This window comes from Wolffia australiana, chromosome 19 (assembly GCF_029677425.1).
Source record: "Wolffia australiana isolate 7733 chromosome 19, ASM2967742v1".
Classification (NCBI taxonomy): domain Eukaryota; kingdom Viridiplantae; phylum Streptophyta; class Magnoliopsida; order Alismatales; family Araceae; genus Wolffia; species Wolffia australiana.
The window spans coordinates 4542835-4558500 of NC_135853.1; the positions used below are offsets into that span (position 1 = coordinate 4542835).

Sequence of the window (15666 nt, forward strand, 5' to 3'; positions counted from 1 at the left end):
AACATAAATAAACCAAAAAACATTATTTATTGTTTACTTAATGCCACTACTATGTATCGTCTAATGAAGGTTTCCTATTTATTGAGAAATTATTTTTATTAGTATTGTATATTATCCATCAAAACCCAATAACAGGAAGATTCATGGGAAGAAGTCACAACATAACACTAAAGACACGGTTTTCTAGCTTGTGTTTTAAGAGTACTTTGATTGTCATTTCATAATGTATGCCTGGAATGAATGTTTAGTTACACTATCCATACATCACTACCAGCATGAATAGAGAAATACGGCAATTTTGTAGGGTTTGGGGGTAAAAAAATTGATTAAATACTATTTCCCTTTAGCAGCAAATACCCTAATTTTCAAGGGTCAACTCATAAAATGGAAGGTCCATAAAATGTCAGGTTTCAATGACTTAGAACGGATCAAAATATTTTAACAATGGATTATTCCAGAATGCAATGTGTTCGGTCGGATTGGCCAGATCAGTATCAGATCAAGAAGACATGGATCAGCGAACAGCCAGATGGAGATCAGGTGTAATAGTTTATCTGATCAGTCCAATAAAATAATTGATTTTCATTTGAAAGAAAAGACAGAAGATAACCCAAAATCGGTGATCAACCCAATAAATAATTGATTGATCGCCGTAAGTTCGATGAAAAATGGGTCACTTTCTGAATATAAGGCTGAGAAAGAACAGAAGCAGATCAAGAAATAGTTCATTGATCAAAGGAAGAGAGATTATGATCATTCCCACTTGTCCCTTTCTCTCTCATGCAGGTATTATCACCTTCATTATGAAATTTGTATGCTCAAATGAAAATGAGAGATCCAAGTTCTAGAAGAAAAACAGATTCCAATAAAAACCCACAACCACAAATTACACAACGAGAGAGAGAAATGTAGAACAGTCGACGGCTAGAGCAAGGGACGTAGCTTGGTGGTAACATAACTCAATCGCCGTATTGGAGTCCCAGAGAAAGTCTGAACCAGAAATTTGAAAGAGAGAGGAACTACAAAAGGATAGATTCAAAGAGAGATTCAAAATGATTGATTCAAATAAGAAAAGAGAACCACAATTGTAGAGAGAGGAGGAAGCCAATGGATGGAAAAGAGGGATCATGTTTCACTGAAATAAGATTGGAGCTCCAGAGAAACCCACAATCAGAAATTTGTAGTGATAGAAAAGGACCGAAGCAGAAATCAGATGAGCAAAGAAAAGCACAAAAGGCCAGAGAAGCGTAGCAAGATGGTAAACAGAGATAGATGGAAAACCCAATGCGAAACAGGGAGAGACTAGTGATGGATCATGATTCACTTAAATCATAATGCATCTCCAGCGAAACCCACAATCACAAATCTGTAGTGAGAGAAATGGATGGAGGCAGATATCAGATGAGCAAAGTAAAACAGGGAGAGACTAGTTATGGATCATGATTTGTAGTGAGAAAAATGGATGGAGGCAGATATCAAATGAGCAAAGAAGAGCACATTAACACAAACAAGGATGATGGGTCCAAAGAAGAAACCAGTTCTAGTAGTGGATAATCTCAGCAGAGGCCATGATCGGATGAGAAGGGCAAGGGAGCTGCCAGAGCTTGAGGAGTGGATCAGGCATCTCAGGGATCTCCATAGAAATCCCACTAAACTCCTGGAACATGTGAAGAACAGCGTTAGTCGACTGCAATCTATCCTTAAGTTCCATCATCTGAGCACTCAAAACCGCATTCTCCGATTCTACAATTGCAAGCTTCTCCTCCATGTCAGCCACCTCAGTCGCCATTCTCCTTATCTCATCTTTCAAGAAATTTGCCTTCAGCACAAGTTCATCAGCTAGTTGTTGTTTTCTCAGCCGAGATCTTCTTGCTGACTCCCTGTTGGACTCCATCCGACGGCGTTTCTTCTGATCCGTCAAAGAAATCGAGTCCACCAGACCAGAAACCATCGCAAATTTCAAATATTATCTCCAATCAGCAGCAGAGACCTTAAAATCATGAAACTGCGTAGAACCAGTAGAGGAAGACAACAGAGAAGGAGTGCAGGAGACGAACTCCCCGTAAGACAGTGGCAGATGTCATAAATCTTTCGCGAAGATTATCCTGGCAACCATGGACATGATCTCACTCGATCTTCAGAAATGAAGATTTGATCGATCAATCTGAGAAAGAAAAAAAATTGTTAATTCCTGACACGAGAAGTTGGAAAACCTACAGAAGCAAGTAGTTGATAAAATTCTATAATGGCGTTTTCCTTTATCATTCGGGAAAGACAAGGAAATTTTCAGGAGAACAAACATTCTTGAGAATTCCTCTTCGATTTAGACCAGGCAGGATCCATGAGGATTGCGAAAGAAAACCCTATGTTAGATCAATCCTAGCAGAATGAATACTGCGTTCAAAATCACAATATACGAAGATTCGTTCGATCAACCTGAGAAAGAAAAAAAATTGTTATCCCCTTGCAGAAGCAAATTGTAGATTGATTTCCAAAAAGGCATTCTCTTTTGGGTTTGATCCGGTTTTTTCCCATAATCGTTCAGGAAACACGAGACAGGATAGATAAACCAACAGGCTAGATAAGGACGGCAAAAGAAAATCCTCTTCGGATCAAACCAGAAAAGCAGGAGGAAAGGAAATTATTGATAAAACTCCAACTGCACGATCAAATTGTTGATAAAACTCCAAAACGGAATTGTATTTCGACCCGATTATTTAATTTCCCAATCAAATTAGAAAAGGCGGAGAAAATAGTAACGGAAGATCCCCCCAAAACAAGCAAATTATTGATAAAACTCCAAAATGGAACCTGATTTTACCCGATCTTAAATGGTTCCTGATCGTCCACGAAAGGCCATAAATTTTCCGGAAAACAAACACACATTATCAAGAATTTAAACCAAGAAGGATCCATGAGGATAACGAATAAAGATCCTCTTCTAATCAAACTCCATAACGAACTCTACCATCAAAGCAAATTACCGGATTGTCCATGAAAGACGAAAAATTTTCTGGACAACAAGCAAACATTATCAATAATTTCACTTAGATTTATATCATCCATGATCCATGAGAATAGCGAACAAAAATCCTCTTCTGATCAAAATAGAAAAGGCGGAGAAAAGGATCAAGGAAGATCCCCGCCAACGGAAGCAAATTATTGATAAAACTCCAAAATGGAACTTTACTGGATCGTCCAAGAAAGACGATAAATTTCTGAAAAACAAACAAACATTATCAACAATTACACTTGGATTTATAACAAACGGGATGAATTAAGATAGCGAATGAAAATCCTCTTCTAATCAAACAAGAAAATATCGAGAAAAGGAAATTGGTAGCGCCGCATACCGAGAGCTATGAGGGGAAAGAAAGGGGAAAAAAGATGGGGAAGGGATATTTATAGGGGAATTGGGTGGGTCCCACTATGAGCTGGACACTCTGTGGATGTGACCAAACTCTGAGCTGTCAAATATTAAATATATGGGTTAATATCACGGTTCAGCCTAAACTTTTTCGAAAATTCGAGTTACAGTCGTAACTTTTTTTTCGCCGCGTCACAGCCCGAACTGCCCATTTGGTCCGCCGCCGTAGCCCGGCCGTGATGTGGACTCGACGTGGCTGCCAGGTGGATTTTCGACGGAGTCCACATAGGCGGAATCCACCTGGCAGACACGTGGAATCCACGTCATAACGCGATTTGAAGAAAGTGAGAAAGATAGGAACGATTAGTCCGTCCAATGTGAGTCACCCGGGAGAGAGCTCAGAAAGGTGGTGAAGGAGAAGGAGATGAGACGGTGGAGAAGGAGGAAGAAAGGGCGTGAGAGAGAAGGGGCTTCCGCGCTGATCAACGCCTTGGGCAGTGGAATCGTTGCAAGCTTCTTCTTGGCTACGGGAGTTCCACGAGGTAGGGTTCTTGGCTCTGTGTCCCTACTAAGCTTCTTATTAGGCAGCTCGTTCCTTTTTGCTGCGTCACTTCGGCGATCTATAGGGCATTTAGTCTTACCGTTTTATGCACATTCCACCTGCATATTCCTCTTCCCAAATACATTGAGCGAGTTTTCTCTTCTTCCTTTCTCTCCCGAATAGAACACCTAGGTTCGTATCAGAGGCCACTTCAACTAAAACACTTTTCGTAGCCCTTCAGGCCCACTGATTTGCAAATTAGAGGACTAAGATATAGCTATGTAACATTTTTTTTTTTAACACACACTCTGTAATGTTAAATTCCTCAAGGTGATATTGTTCTGAGGAAAGTCGTATAAAACCAGAGCGAACATCTATTCAACAGAGTTTGAAATGTTGCAGTAAAAATTGATCAACCTTTGTAACAATAAAGAGAGATCAGAGAAAGATGAACGTTGCTCACCAGCCCTCAGAATCCGTGGTGATCTTTAGTCGGGATAGATCGATTTTAAATGATCTTATAATTTGGAAGAGTTCAGTTGTCTTCTGAGTGTACAATGTAAACAAGAAATATGAGTGTACAATGTAGGGCTGGCGGTTTTCCGCATTACATATTGTGTTGCAATTTTCAATGGCCCACTCACATAATTTGTTAGATATAACCATCTTTCTATCTGTGGACTGTTTCCTCGTGTGATGACCTGCTGTCTTTTTTAAACCGCAGATGATATCTGTGGACTGTATCTCTCAATCTTTATGTCAGTTTATTAATGTATTCTTTCTACATGATTTCTTACCTATCAATGTACATATCTACAGTCTTTCTATCTACGTAGCTTTCTATCTTTGTACATATCTACCTTGATGAACTATTCCTTTTTAACCCAGACGTTTTGGAATCCTAATTGACTTAACTCCTAGGCTCAATGCGAACATCCTTTTGTTTCTTATATTCATGTTGAGTCTGAATATGTTGGCTAAAACTCATAAAATATGTATTGTGGTACAGTGACTTGGGTTTTCTTATTTTTGTGTTATATTTATCTGCGACCGTTGGTCCATCATTTTCTTCTCGAGATCCTCTCTCTTGCCTGTATGAGGAATCGATTTTTCATTTTAGATATGGACGTGTGACTTTGTTCGTATCATACCCTAGGCGGATTTCTGGTTTCTCTCTGGTTTTTTGTTCTGCGGTTTTTTTATCATTTTAAATTTCGCTCATCTTTTTCTCATTTGGGTTCTTTGGATTCTCGGTGGTCGAGATTTCTTTACTTGTTTAGAGCTTTTTTGCTTAGTTCTTGGACTGATCTGTCTGTTATATTTAATTTTATGTTTATTTTTCTGATGATAATGCCGCTGACTTGAACGAACGAAAATTATGATGTCCCTATCTCCAATTCGAGAGATTTTCCTCATCTTTTCTGATGTTGGTTTTGAAGCTTTTTTGTATTGTTTAGGCCTTTCAATATCGTTCTTGGTCGGGCTCTCTGTTTTTTCTGATGATTGCGATCCTCTGTAGAATGAATGATGATAACATTGAATAATTGTCTTGAAGAGGTTGATTTTCATAGTAGTCAACATCGTCAATGGGCAGAGCCATATAGACAGAGGCTGACACCAATCATTGTTATCACGTTGACGAAGAGGTTGGTGTTTCTTTATTGATTGACGATGATATGGAGAATGACCGGCAGCCCTGGATTCTTGAATGATATTGACACTATACCATCAACAAATCATCAATCTGATGGGTTCAATTCTGTTTATGATAATTAGAACATGCCAAACCCCGAATTATGCATCTTATTATCATATCTGTAAATTCTTTCGCATACTTATTGATGAGAACCCTCAAAATATGATCCTTTTTTAGCAATAGGAAGAGTTGTCCTCTTCTCACAGGCCTTGTCGGTGTTAGGAGAAGAGGTTATTCAACTTGGTTATTATACCTTATATTTCTTGATGAGAACCCTCAAAATCATTTTCTCATCCTTTTAGTGCGTTTTTAGGCGTTCTTCTCTTCTTTGACAGTGGACGCTTGGCTTTAAGTAATGTAAGTTTTTATTATCTTTATTTTTCCCTTTGCTCTTAAATATTGTATTTTTTATTATTTCCAATGTTATTTCAGATATTTTTGTTTGTTGTAGAAGAATGTAAGTTCTCCTTGGTAATTTAAGTATTTTGCACGCATGATCAATTACTATTTTCCATCTGTCTCTTATACAGGGTTGATGACGAGTGTAAGGTGTTTGGTTCTGATTATGATAGCGATGATGATTCTGAATATGATATAGGTAGGGAAGACGAGGAAAGTGATGTGTACTTAAGTGCCCCCGACGAATATTTCGAGTGACGAATGGAATGAGGAATTGGTACACGACCACAGAATTAGAAACGAACATGTCCAACAACACACATTTGTTGCTGGATATCATAGCGAGTATGATGATTCAGAGGGTGATATGTTAACCCCCTATGATACCGATGATGAGGATGAAAATGGAAGGTACATATACAGGGGCAGGACGTATGATCCAGGATGCCCCGCTGAGAGTTTTATATTTCAATTGGGCATGAAATTTGAATCGGCTTCTCAGTTTAGGGCAGCTGTGAAGGACCATGCTATATGGAACGGATTCAACATCACTTTTCTAAGGTCCGGTGACCGGAAAGTCAAAGTCGTTTGCAAGGGATGTTGCCCATGGAGGATATAGGCTAGTTGGGATGGTACGAGAGAGGCGTTTGTTGTGAAAACGCTTAATGATATTCATACTTGCAGTAGGGCTCCGAGGAATAACCAAGCCGATTATCATTGGGTTGCGAAACACTTCTTAGAGAAAATTCGAATGAATATGGATTTGAAGGTGGCAGATATGATGCGGGAAATAAATGATCTGTTCGGAATCACTGTTTCAAAGCAAACCTGTTATAGAGCTAGATCCGAGGCACGCATGAAGCTTCTATGAACTTTGGACGACCATTATCACATGCTTCCTGCATATGTTGCCGAGTTAAAGAAGGTAAATAGGAATGGTACTTTTGAGCATGTTCTTGATAGAGAGACTCCAGATTCTTTGGTTAGGTTTAAGAGGCTCTACATATGTTTTGATTCGATAGCAAGAGGGTTTCTTGAAGGTTGTAGACGAGTCATTGGATTGGACGGATGTTTTTTGAAGACCGAACTTAAAGGCTAACTATTGAGTGTTGTTGGCAAGGACGGGAATAATCAAATGTTCCCCATTGCCTGGGCGGTAGTCGAAGGTGAAAATCAATCTTCGTGGACTTGGTTTATTCAGCTTTTGATGACTGATTTAGGAATGGTTGACGGAAATGGTTGGACTCTTATTAGCGATCAGCAGAAGGTACTTAACTAACTCGCCCATAAATATTTATTTCTTTGAACTCTTAATGCTTATTGTCGAACAAGTGTAGTACATTAATAGATTGGTATTGTCTAACATCGTGCAGGGACTGGAAAATGCAATGTCCTATTTATTACCCAATGCGGAGCATAGGAATTGTGCTAGGCATATCTATGCAAATTGGAAGAAGAAAGGACATCCCACAGAAATTTTGAAGAACTTATTATGGAAAGCTGTGAAGTCCACAACTCATGAAGATTTCCAACGGATTATGAGGGAGATGAGAACAGTGAATCCACAAGCTGCGCAAGACTTCCAAGACATAGGTATAAAGAAGTTTTGCAGGGCGTACTTTAGTAGGGATACAAAGTGTGAGGTGATTGACAACAATATTTGCGAGTGCTTCAACAATTACATCATACATGCTAGATCTAAGCCTATCATAGACATGCTGGAAGAAATTAGAGGTGCAGTCATGCAGAGGGTAGCAAAAAAAAGGGAGTTGTTTTCTAAAAGAACTGATACGTTATGCCCCCCGGATAAGGGAGTTGGTCGAAGAGAGCAAGAAGAAGTCCAGGACATGCACTCTTAGGCATGCGGGGAAGTATCAATTCAAGGTTACAGACTTGGGAAGAAGATTTGTGGTTGATCTACTTCGTAGAACATGCAGTTGCGGATATTGGGAGATAAGGGGCATTCCATGCCCCCATGCTATATCTTGCATTCATTCGATCAAGGAGGACCCCGTCATTTTTTGTCAGTGAGTGGTTGAAGAAAGATGTCTACCAACTAGCTTATAGTTACGGTATCCCGCCAATGAATGGAAAAAATTTATGGTGTGAAGCTTATGGGCACTATGTATTCCCTCCTCTTGTGAGGAGACAACCAGGAAGGCCCAAGCTGAAGAGGAAAATTGACGTCAGTGAGAAAGAACCCATGGTACAAAGACTATCGAAGAAAGGCATGCATATGAAGTGATCCCTTTCCCACCAAGTTGGCCATAATCGGAACACATGTACCCAACCAAGAATGGAAGCTGGAGGCGAAGTACAGTTTGAATTTTATGCCCAACTTTGTTTACATGCTTCTTTGAGTTTTTTCAACGTTAACTAATAAACTTGTTTGATATAACTCAATGGGGCTTATTTAAAATTTGTGCCTATAACAGTTTCATGACTACTAAATATAGAAGCGAGAAAGTATCAAATATTTAAACTTTTAGCAGGCATTATGGAAGAAATATCACTATGGATGGGGATGTCTAATGGGTAAGGGCGCCAACATGACACTCGTTATATTTAGATCTCCATTACTTTATATTCTTTTATTTTGATTCTGATTTTAATTTTTGGAAGAGCACTTTGTAACACTCATTTTGGAGTGTCCCTTAAGGAATAAAGCAAAACCTTTAATTTATGATTTAGTATATTAGATGGGTCCCTGTATGATAATCATTCAAGAAATGAATTTATACATTTATCCTTCATTCGTGGTCGTAATGATTTGTGAAAACAATTCAAACCGCTGTTTATGATTTTGCTTTTAATGTGATTGTTTTTATCATCATAGATGTGTATCAATAATTCCTGTTAAATATGTACTGAAATTTGTATGTGTTTGCTTCCTCAGGTGGCATAATATCAAACATTTAGAAGTTAATTTCATTAGTTGTATGTGTTTCCTTCAGTTGCACAACCACATCAGTTATGGTCGGCCTCTCATTGGAGTTGAGTGATGTACAAGCAAAAGAAATATCTATGAACTTCCACACTGAATTCAACTCATATTCGCCTTCTATTCTTGGGTCCACAATACTGCATACATCTCCCTGTTCCAGTTTTGTCTGAACTCTCTGAGTTATGTGGGTTCTATCCACATCAATTGCTGGCCTTCCAGTAACGAGCTCAAGCAGAACGATCCCAAAACTATAAATATCACTTTTTTCAAACATTCTATTTGTTTGAACGCATCTGCAAAAGAAAATTTCAAGTTAACAATTTAAAAGAACGCGGATATTATTCATTGTAGAATAAGGTAAAAACAAGATAAATTTTGATTTTTACTCAGGGTCGATGTATCCCGAAGTGCCAGCTACAACTGTCGATGGGGCTACATTTCCATCATTATGTGTATAAGGCCTAGATAGCCCAAAATCTGCAAGTTATGCCTCAAACGTCTCATTCAATAGAATGTTAGAAGCCTTCACATCTTTGTGAATAATGGGTGGCGTGCATCCATAATGCAGATAGTCAAGTCCTGAATTTTAGATGATCATATTCAGAAAATGCTTTCATCATAAACCAATTTATGGGAAAGAAGAGAGAACTAATTTCAGCGATTCACCTTGAGTGGATTCAATGGCAATTTGAAGCCTCAAATCCCAGTTTAAGAATTTCTTATATTTAGAGACACCTACAATAATATAAATTTGACATTAAATTATGAAATAAATTTAAAGTAGAAGATCATCTCCCATGCCAAGTTTCTCCTGAACCTCATTTACCCACATGGAAAGAGCAGTCAAAGCGCAACCAACAGACAACCTAGTAAACAATAGCAACTCAGTTATGCTGACTAAAGTCCAATTTAGAGGAACAGAGAGACATGGCGGGGGAGAGAAAGAAAAGATGGACACAAAGAGAGGTAGAGAGTAGAATACTGTGAGATAGAGACCTTGATAGAGAAAGATAATGGCAACTAAAAATGATAAGTAAGTTTCTGATTATTATTTTTTTAATCAGGTCATTATCTCTATATTTCCCTTCGATAGATAGATTGAGGGAATCTTTCGAACCAAAAATGTAGATAAATCAATGAATTGGTGCAAATTGTGACTCTAATCAGATCATTAAATTCATCAAATGAAGAGAAAGAGATCCACAGATCATAAGGGCTATGAATCTAGTCACATGACACTTCTAAGAACTATTATGCAGCAGTTAATCATCATCTGTGCCACCAGAACACGGATAAATTACTGGAACTTCACCATCCACGTTTAAAGTTTTAAATTCATTAAAAATGTCCTCTCACGTCCGATCAGTTCCAAGAATCAGTAAAATTTTATGACAATTCACACTTCATCTCAGCAGGCATGTAATAAATTGTTCGAAATTTTATCTTAGACCCAATAAATAGAGAAGTTCAACAATTGATCGAAATATCGCCTGAGAAACCATGATTCTAGAACAACCAACTATCCCCAAATTCAAGAGAAATTTGCTCTAAAACCACGGATCGAAGAACTCACACCGCCAAAAACATAATCACTCGTCGATCAAAGCTGAAAAGAATCGACGAGGAAGAAGAATTGAAGATCAATCAAACCTGGAGCTCTGATCGATTGCGCTGACGGTACCATAGTGGCTATCAGCAGGCATTGGAGTCAGCCACTGAGAGAAATCTCGATCGAAATACTCCCAATCCGGAAGCATAATCCCAGAGATTCCAAGGATTCCGGAGATATAAGTGGCGATCATCTTCTTGACGGAGAAGGTCAAGAAAGCCACAACAAGAACAGCCGCTCCCAAGCTAACCAGGCACGTCCGTAGAACATCTTCTCTGCCCATATCCTCTTTTTCGACGAACCCTAGAACAGCAAGCGCAAATGGGCAAATGGGTATGGAAGAGCATGAATTTAGCTTGCCCATCTCCTCTTTCTCCCAGGGCACCTCCGTGGCCCGGGCGCAGGCGTTGATGACGGTGTTGTAGGTGAGGACCGTCGGCACGACAGAGTCGGGCGGCCGCTTCAGCCGATCGAGGAGGGCGAGGGCGACGACGTGGTCGCCGTTGTGGCCGAAGGCGTTGATCAGCGCGGAAGCCCCTTCTCTCTCACGCCCTTTCTTCCTCCTTCTCCACCGTCTAGTCTCCTTCTCCTTCACCACCTTTCTGAGCTCTCTCCCGGGTGACTCACATTGGACGGATTAATCGCTCCTATCTTTCTCACTTTCTTCAAATCGCGTTATGACATGGATTCCACGTGTCTGCCAGGTGGATTCCGCCTACGTGGACTCAGCCGAAAATCCACCTGGCAGCCACGTCGAGTCCACGTCATGGCCGGGCTACGGCGGCGGACCAAATGGGCAGTTCGGGCTGTGACGCGGCGAAAAAAAAGTTAGGGCTGTAACTCGAATTTTTGAAAAAGTTTAGGCTGAACCGTGATATTAACCCTAAATATATTACATATAGAAATATTTGTAATAATTTAATATTTGGCATTTTTTTTATATTGGCAAAAACACCGGGCCATGTAAGACCTACCCCGGGGTCGGGCTTCTAGACCGAACCAGCCGTGCCCTGCTTGTAAACCGAGGGTATTATATATGTTCAGGATTAGTGTTTGCAAAAGTTTGTTGGCCTGAAAACATTGACTCTTAAGGAAGAAGACCTATTCATAATGTTTCAAAAGTATGGTTTTTATTAGTAATGTTATGAAATATGACCAATTAAGTTTACCCTGAACCAAATGTACAAAAGGTAAATTAGCATGGTTCTATTTCGTGATTAGATGATCTCTATACGAGATTGTGAGATTAATCTCTTATGGTCAACATAGCTTCATCACCAGAGACTATATCTTTCTCTAATTAATGACCACTTGGCCAAATATACATAACAGTATCACTAGTGTTTAAGATTAGGTTTTATATCTGTCTGGGATTAGTGTTTGCAAGAGTTTGTTGGCATGAAAACATTGAAACTTAGGGAAGAAGACCTGTTCATAATGTTTCAAAAGTATAGTTTTATTACTAGTGGTAGAAAATATGGCCAATTAAGTTAACCCTGAACCAAAAGTACAAAGGGTAAATTATTTCATGATTAGATCATCTCTATAAAAGATTGTGAGATTAATCTCTTATGGTTAACATAGCTTCTATAGATGATATCATTCTCTCATTAATGACCTCTGGGCCAAATATACATAACAGTATCATTTGTGTCTGACAATTCAATCCATGTATGAAATTGACATGGTCCCATTTAATGATTAGACAATCTACGTATTAAAATATGAGCTTTATCCCATGTAGTAAATATAACATCACTGGAGGGGATATCATTGTGTAATTTGTAACTCCTTCGCCAAATTTTATTAGTCTAACGATTCAGTACATATAAGAAATTAGCATGGTCCTATCTCATGATTGTACCATTTCTACAGTATTATGAGATTAATCCCATATAGTTAACATGGCAGCATCAATGAAGGCGATATCATTTTATGTAATTTCTAAAATTTCTTCAGAGAATCAATACATATAATATTTAATGCATTTAATCAAGTAGTGTTGCGTAAAAGAGAATCAATCTACCTCATCGATTTTTTATAACAAATTTATTCCTTTTCTCGATTTTGATGATATTGGCATTTCATTACAGGCATTATGGATAATGAAGAAACATGCATGGCACAGGTCAAATATTTTCTATTCGAGAGAATTATTATCAGATTAACTTAATTTTTCCCCAATTGCATCCCAAACGGGATAAAACTTTTTCTTATTGAAGGTGGTATTCCACTTGATGCCGGTTATTCAATTCATAAATTAGATCGTCAACCTTACCGGAAAAAATAGATTGTGCACAAATTCAAAACAGCAAATAAATATGCGGGAAAACTGATCAACCATCATATTGCATTTTCATCAATCAAAGAAAGTACACATTAAATTTCTGATACACTTGATATATAACTGCATTATTTAGAATTATATAACCAAGTAACCAAGATACAGACAGGATTCGAAGAAAAGTAACATATTTTGGTGAAATTTTACCCATAAAACTAATACGGTTTCGAACTAGATTTAAACTGCAACAAAGAAAGCCTCATTCTACCTGTATGTTTTGTTTTAAAACTCATTAAAATCTTTTCCTCTCGTCTATAGATTAATACTCTAATCTTTTAAGAAAAAATAAACCATTTGCCAACATTTTCAAGAGTATGCCACTTTATCCTCTTTACAAATCTTCTACCAATTTAATTTCATGGTAAACAATCAGTTCAAAAACATGGATGACTAATCAAGATCTCTTCGCAAGGATATATTGAATGGAGCGGTACTAAAATCACAAATTAGAAGAACATGAAATGCAGATGCCAAGATAAATTGGATAAAATGCTACATAATGAAAACAGACAGTTGGGAATCAAGATATGTTTAATTAAATGTTACCCTCTGATAAACAATTTTAAGAACTTTGTCTGCGGCACATGTTATTGAAAAAGTCAGGAATAGTGTATTATATATGAATGAGTTCAATTGACGGTCATGAGTAAAACATTGAATAGATCGAAAAAAAGTAAATTAACGATATAGGATTCGATTCTTCACTACAGATAGATAAGCTAAAACAATTTCTATCCCATGGGTAGCAAAAATTGTCTCCAAAAGATCACTCTACACTCATAACCATCTTCACGAGTAATACTCTGGAAACACCAATGAAGTATTGAACAGACAAAATAAGTTGAATCAACAATCTAGAAATTCGGTTCTTAACTACAGATAGACAAGCAAAAAGATTTTCTTTCTCATGGGTACCAGAAATGGTGTCTCCGAAAGCAAATGGGAAGATCACTCTACGGCTATGATCATCTATTCCTCTTGCTCGCTGCCAGACTCACCAGCCTTCTTGTTGTGCTTCCTTGCGTACCTCTGATTCCTCAGGAACTTAGGGTCCATCTGGAACAATATGAAGTGACCAGGCTAAATTATGGAATTCAAAACACGAGCATCAAAATTTAAAAAGATTGAATTTTTTAATTGTTAAGGCAAATAATTGAGATACTTATGAACTTGTTTATAAAGAAAACGATGAATGAACTGCATTATCAAATCCATCCGCAACAAAATGGTGAACTACGTTATCATGTATTTTGAGGATAAGTACAGTTTCAAGATATTAAATTATCATTCATTTATGACATGTGTTTAATGAATAATGTATCACGGGTCTATATGCGATAAAATGAAGGCACGGGTCTTCATTATCGTATCCGTATCAGTAGGAAAATCTCTGAGCCAATTAAGCGATTTGTCGTGTTGAAGTATATTCTAAAAATCATGCACGATATAGAACAGGGATCAAAGGACACCGGTGGTAAACCATAAACACCATCTAGCAACGTTACCAGGATAAATATGAATTTCCTCGTAGGAGTTTAAAACTGAAAATTTAACATTTCAGTTTGATGATGACACTATAATAGATGAAAACGTGAAAGAATCATTAAAAAAATAAAATTTAGGAGACGCCACGACGATGAACACTCACGCCCTTGGTGGACGTCTTCGGGTGCCTGCGGGGCTTCTTGATGCCGTTTCTGTGGGCCTTGCGGGACTGATTGTGAGCCGTGTGGTTCTTCGACTTCGCCATCTCTCTCGATGCACCTGCGAGAAGAGCACCCTCAATCAACAATCACGCCAAATACGTAAACTAGCAATAACTACATCAAAATACAGCCGCGATCCGCTAAATTCAAACAACCTACAGAATCAACGACAGGAAAAACACACAGATCGTACTCGAAATAGAATAGCTAGAGTACCTTGCGGCTGATCTTACCCCCTTGGCGAATTCGAACAAACTAATTAGGGCTAACATGCTTGCGAGCTATTTATACGGCTCTTTCGCGAAAACCCTAGCTGGCCGTACAATTCTGAAAACTATCAAATGACGGAAAAACTCCTTTACAGTCCCCAAATTACAAGTCAGGGACAGATGACGCTACATCATCCGTTCCGTCTCATCCCTTCATCCGTCATCCGACTTTTACTAGCATTCGTAAATATGTTACTAAATTAATGGTGACAGAACTTTGGTAACATTCTTCGACAAAGCAGATTTGGAATTGCCTTTCATTTTAAATGTAATGGAAGGGTAACTGAACCGTAAAGGAGTGGGGATGGAACGGAAGTGTTTGTGTCTTCTGTTCCGTCATTGGGCAGCGAGTGATTTACTTTAGGTTTACAACCGTCCTCCGTCTTTTCAGTCATCAGTTACGTCCTGCACCTTGTACTGTAACACAACAAAAATGCAACAAAACCGGTGTCACTTCATCATTTATGTTCAGTCATCGGTTCCATTCAACACATCAAAACAGTTTGCTCACCGAAACACCATTATGTTCAATCCAGTCCATCCTACTTTGTTGACCATTTCTTTCTTTGATTAAATTGTGTTCATAACTCTACTAAATATGAAATTCATTAAAATGTGGTTAAATTTCACATCAGAATTTTCTCTAATAACTAGAGCATGATTTTTCATGTTTAGTACATAATTTACTTGCTAACATATTTCAGATTTTTAGCTCACCTGGAATATCCATTTTATGATTAAAAATGTAAACTTGCATTTAATATGATTTTCTCCTATGTAATATCGTTTTC

The 15666-nt window shown here is 38.2% G+C and overlaps 1 protein-coding gene and 1 pseudogene across 1 annotated transcript; both read right to left on the bottom strand.

Moving 5' to 3' along the window:
- Window positions 1-1540: 1540 nt before the first annotated feature.
- On the bottom strand, window positions 1541-1951 carry LOC144715901 (bZIP transcription factor 53 pseudogene; annotated as a pseudogene).
- An 11748-nt stretch (window positions 1952-13699) lies between these two features.
- On the bottom strand, window positions 13700-14919 carry LOC144715750 (large ribosomal subunit protein eL29z-like). The gene is made up of 3 exons (XM_078590724.1): window positions 14823-14919; window positions 14549-14664; window positions 13700-13956 (listed from the first exon to the last, which is right to left on the bottom strand). The coding sequence occupies exons 2-3, from the start codon at window positions 14648-14650 to the stop codon at window positions 13870-13872; spliced, it is 189 nt and encodes a 62-aa protein (XP_078446850.1). The 5' UTR covers window positions 14651-14664; window positions 14823-14919; the 3' UTR covers window positions 13700-13869.
- Window positions 14920-15666: the final 747 nt, after the last annotated feature.

Excerpts from the sequence above, each read along its gene's own strand:
- LOC144715750 (XM_078590724.1), bottom strand. The coding sequence starts at position 14,650 with ATGGCGAAGTCGAAGAACCACACGGCTCACAATCAGTCCCGCAAGGCC. Across the intron at positions 13,957-14,548 it reads CGAAGACGTCCACCAAGGGC|ATGGACCCTAAGTTCCTGAG; the intron begins GTGAGTGTTCAT and ends ATATTGTTCCAG.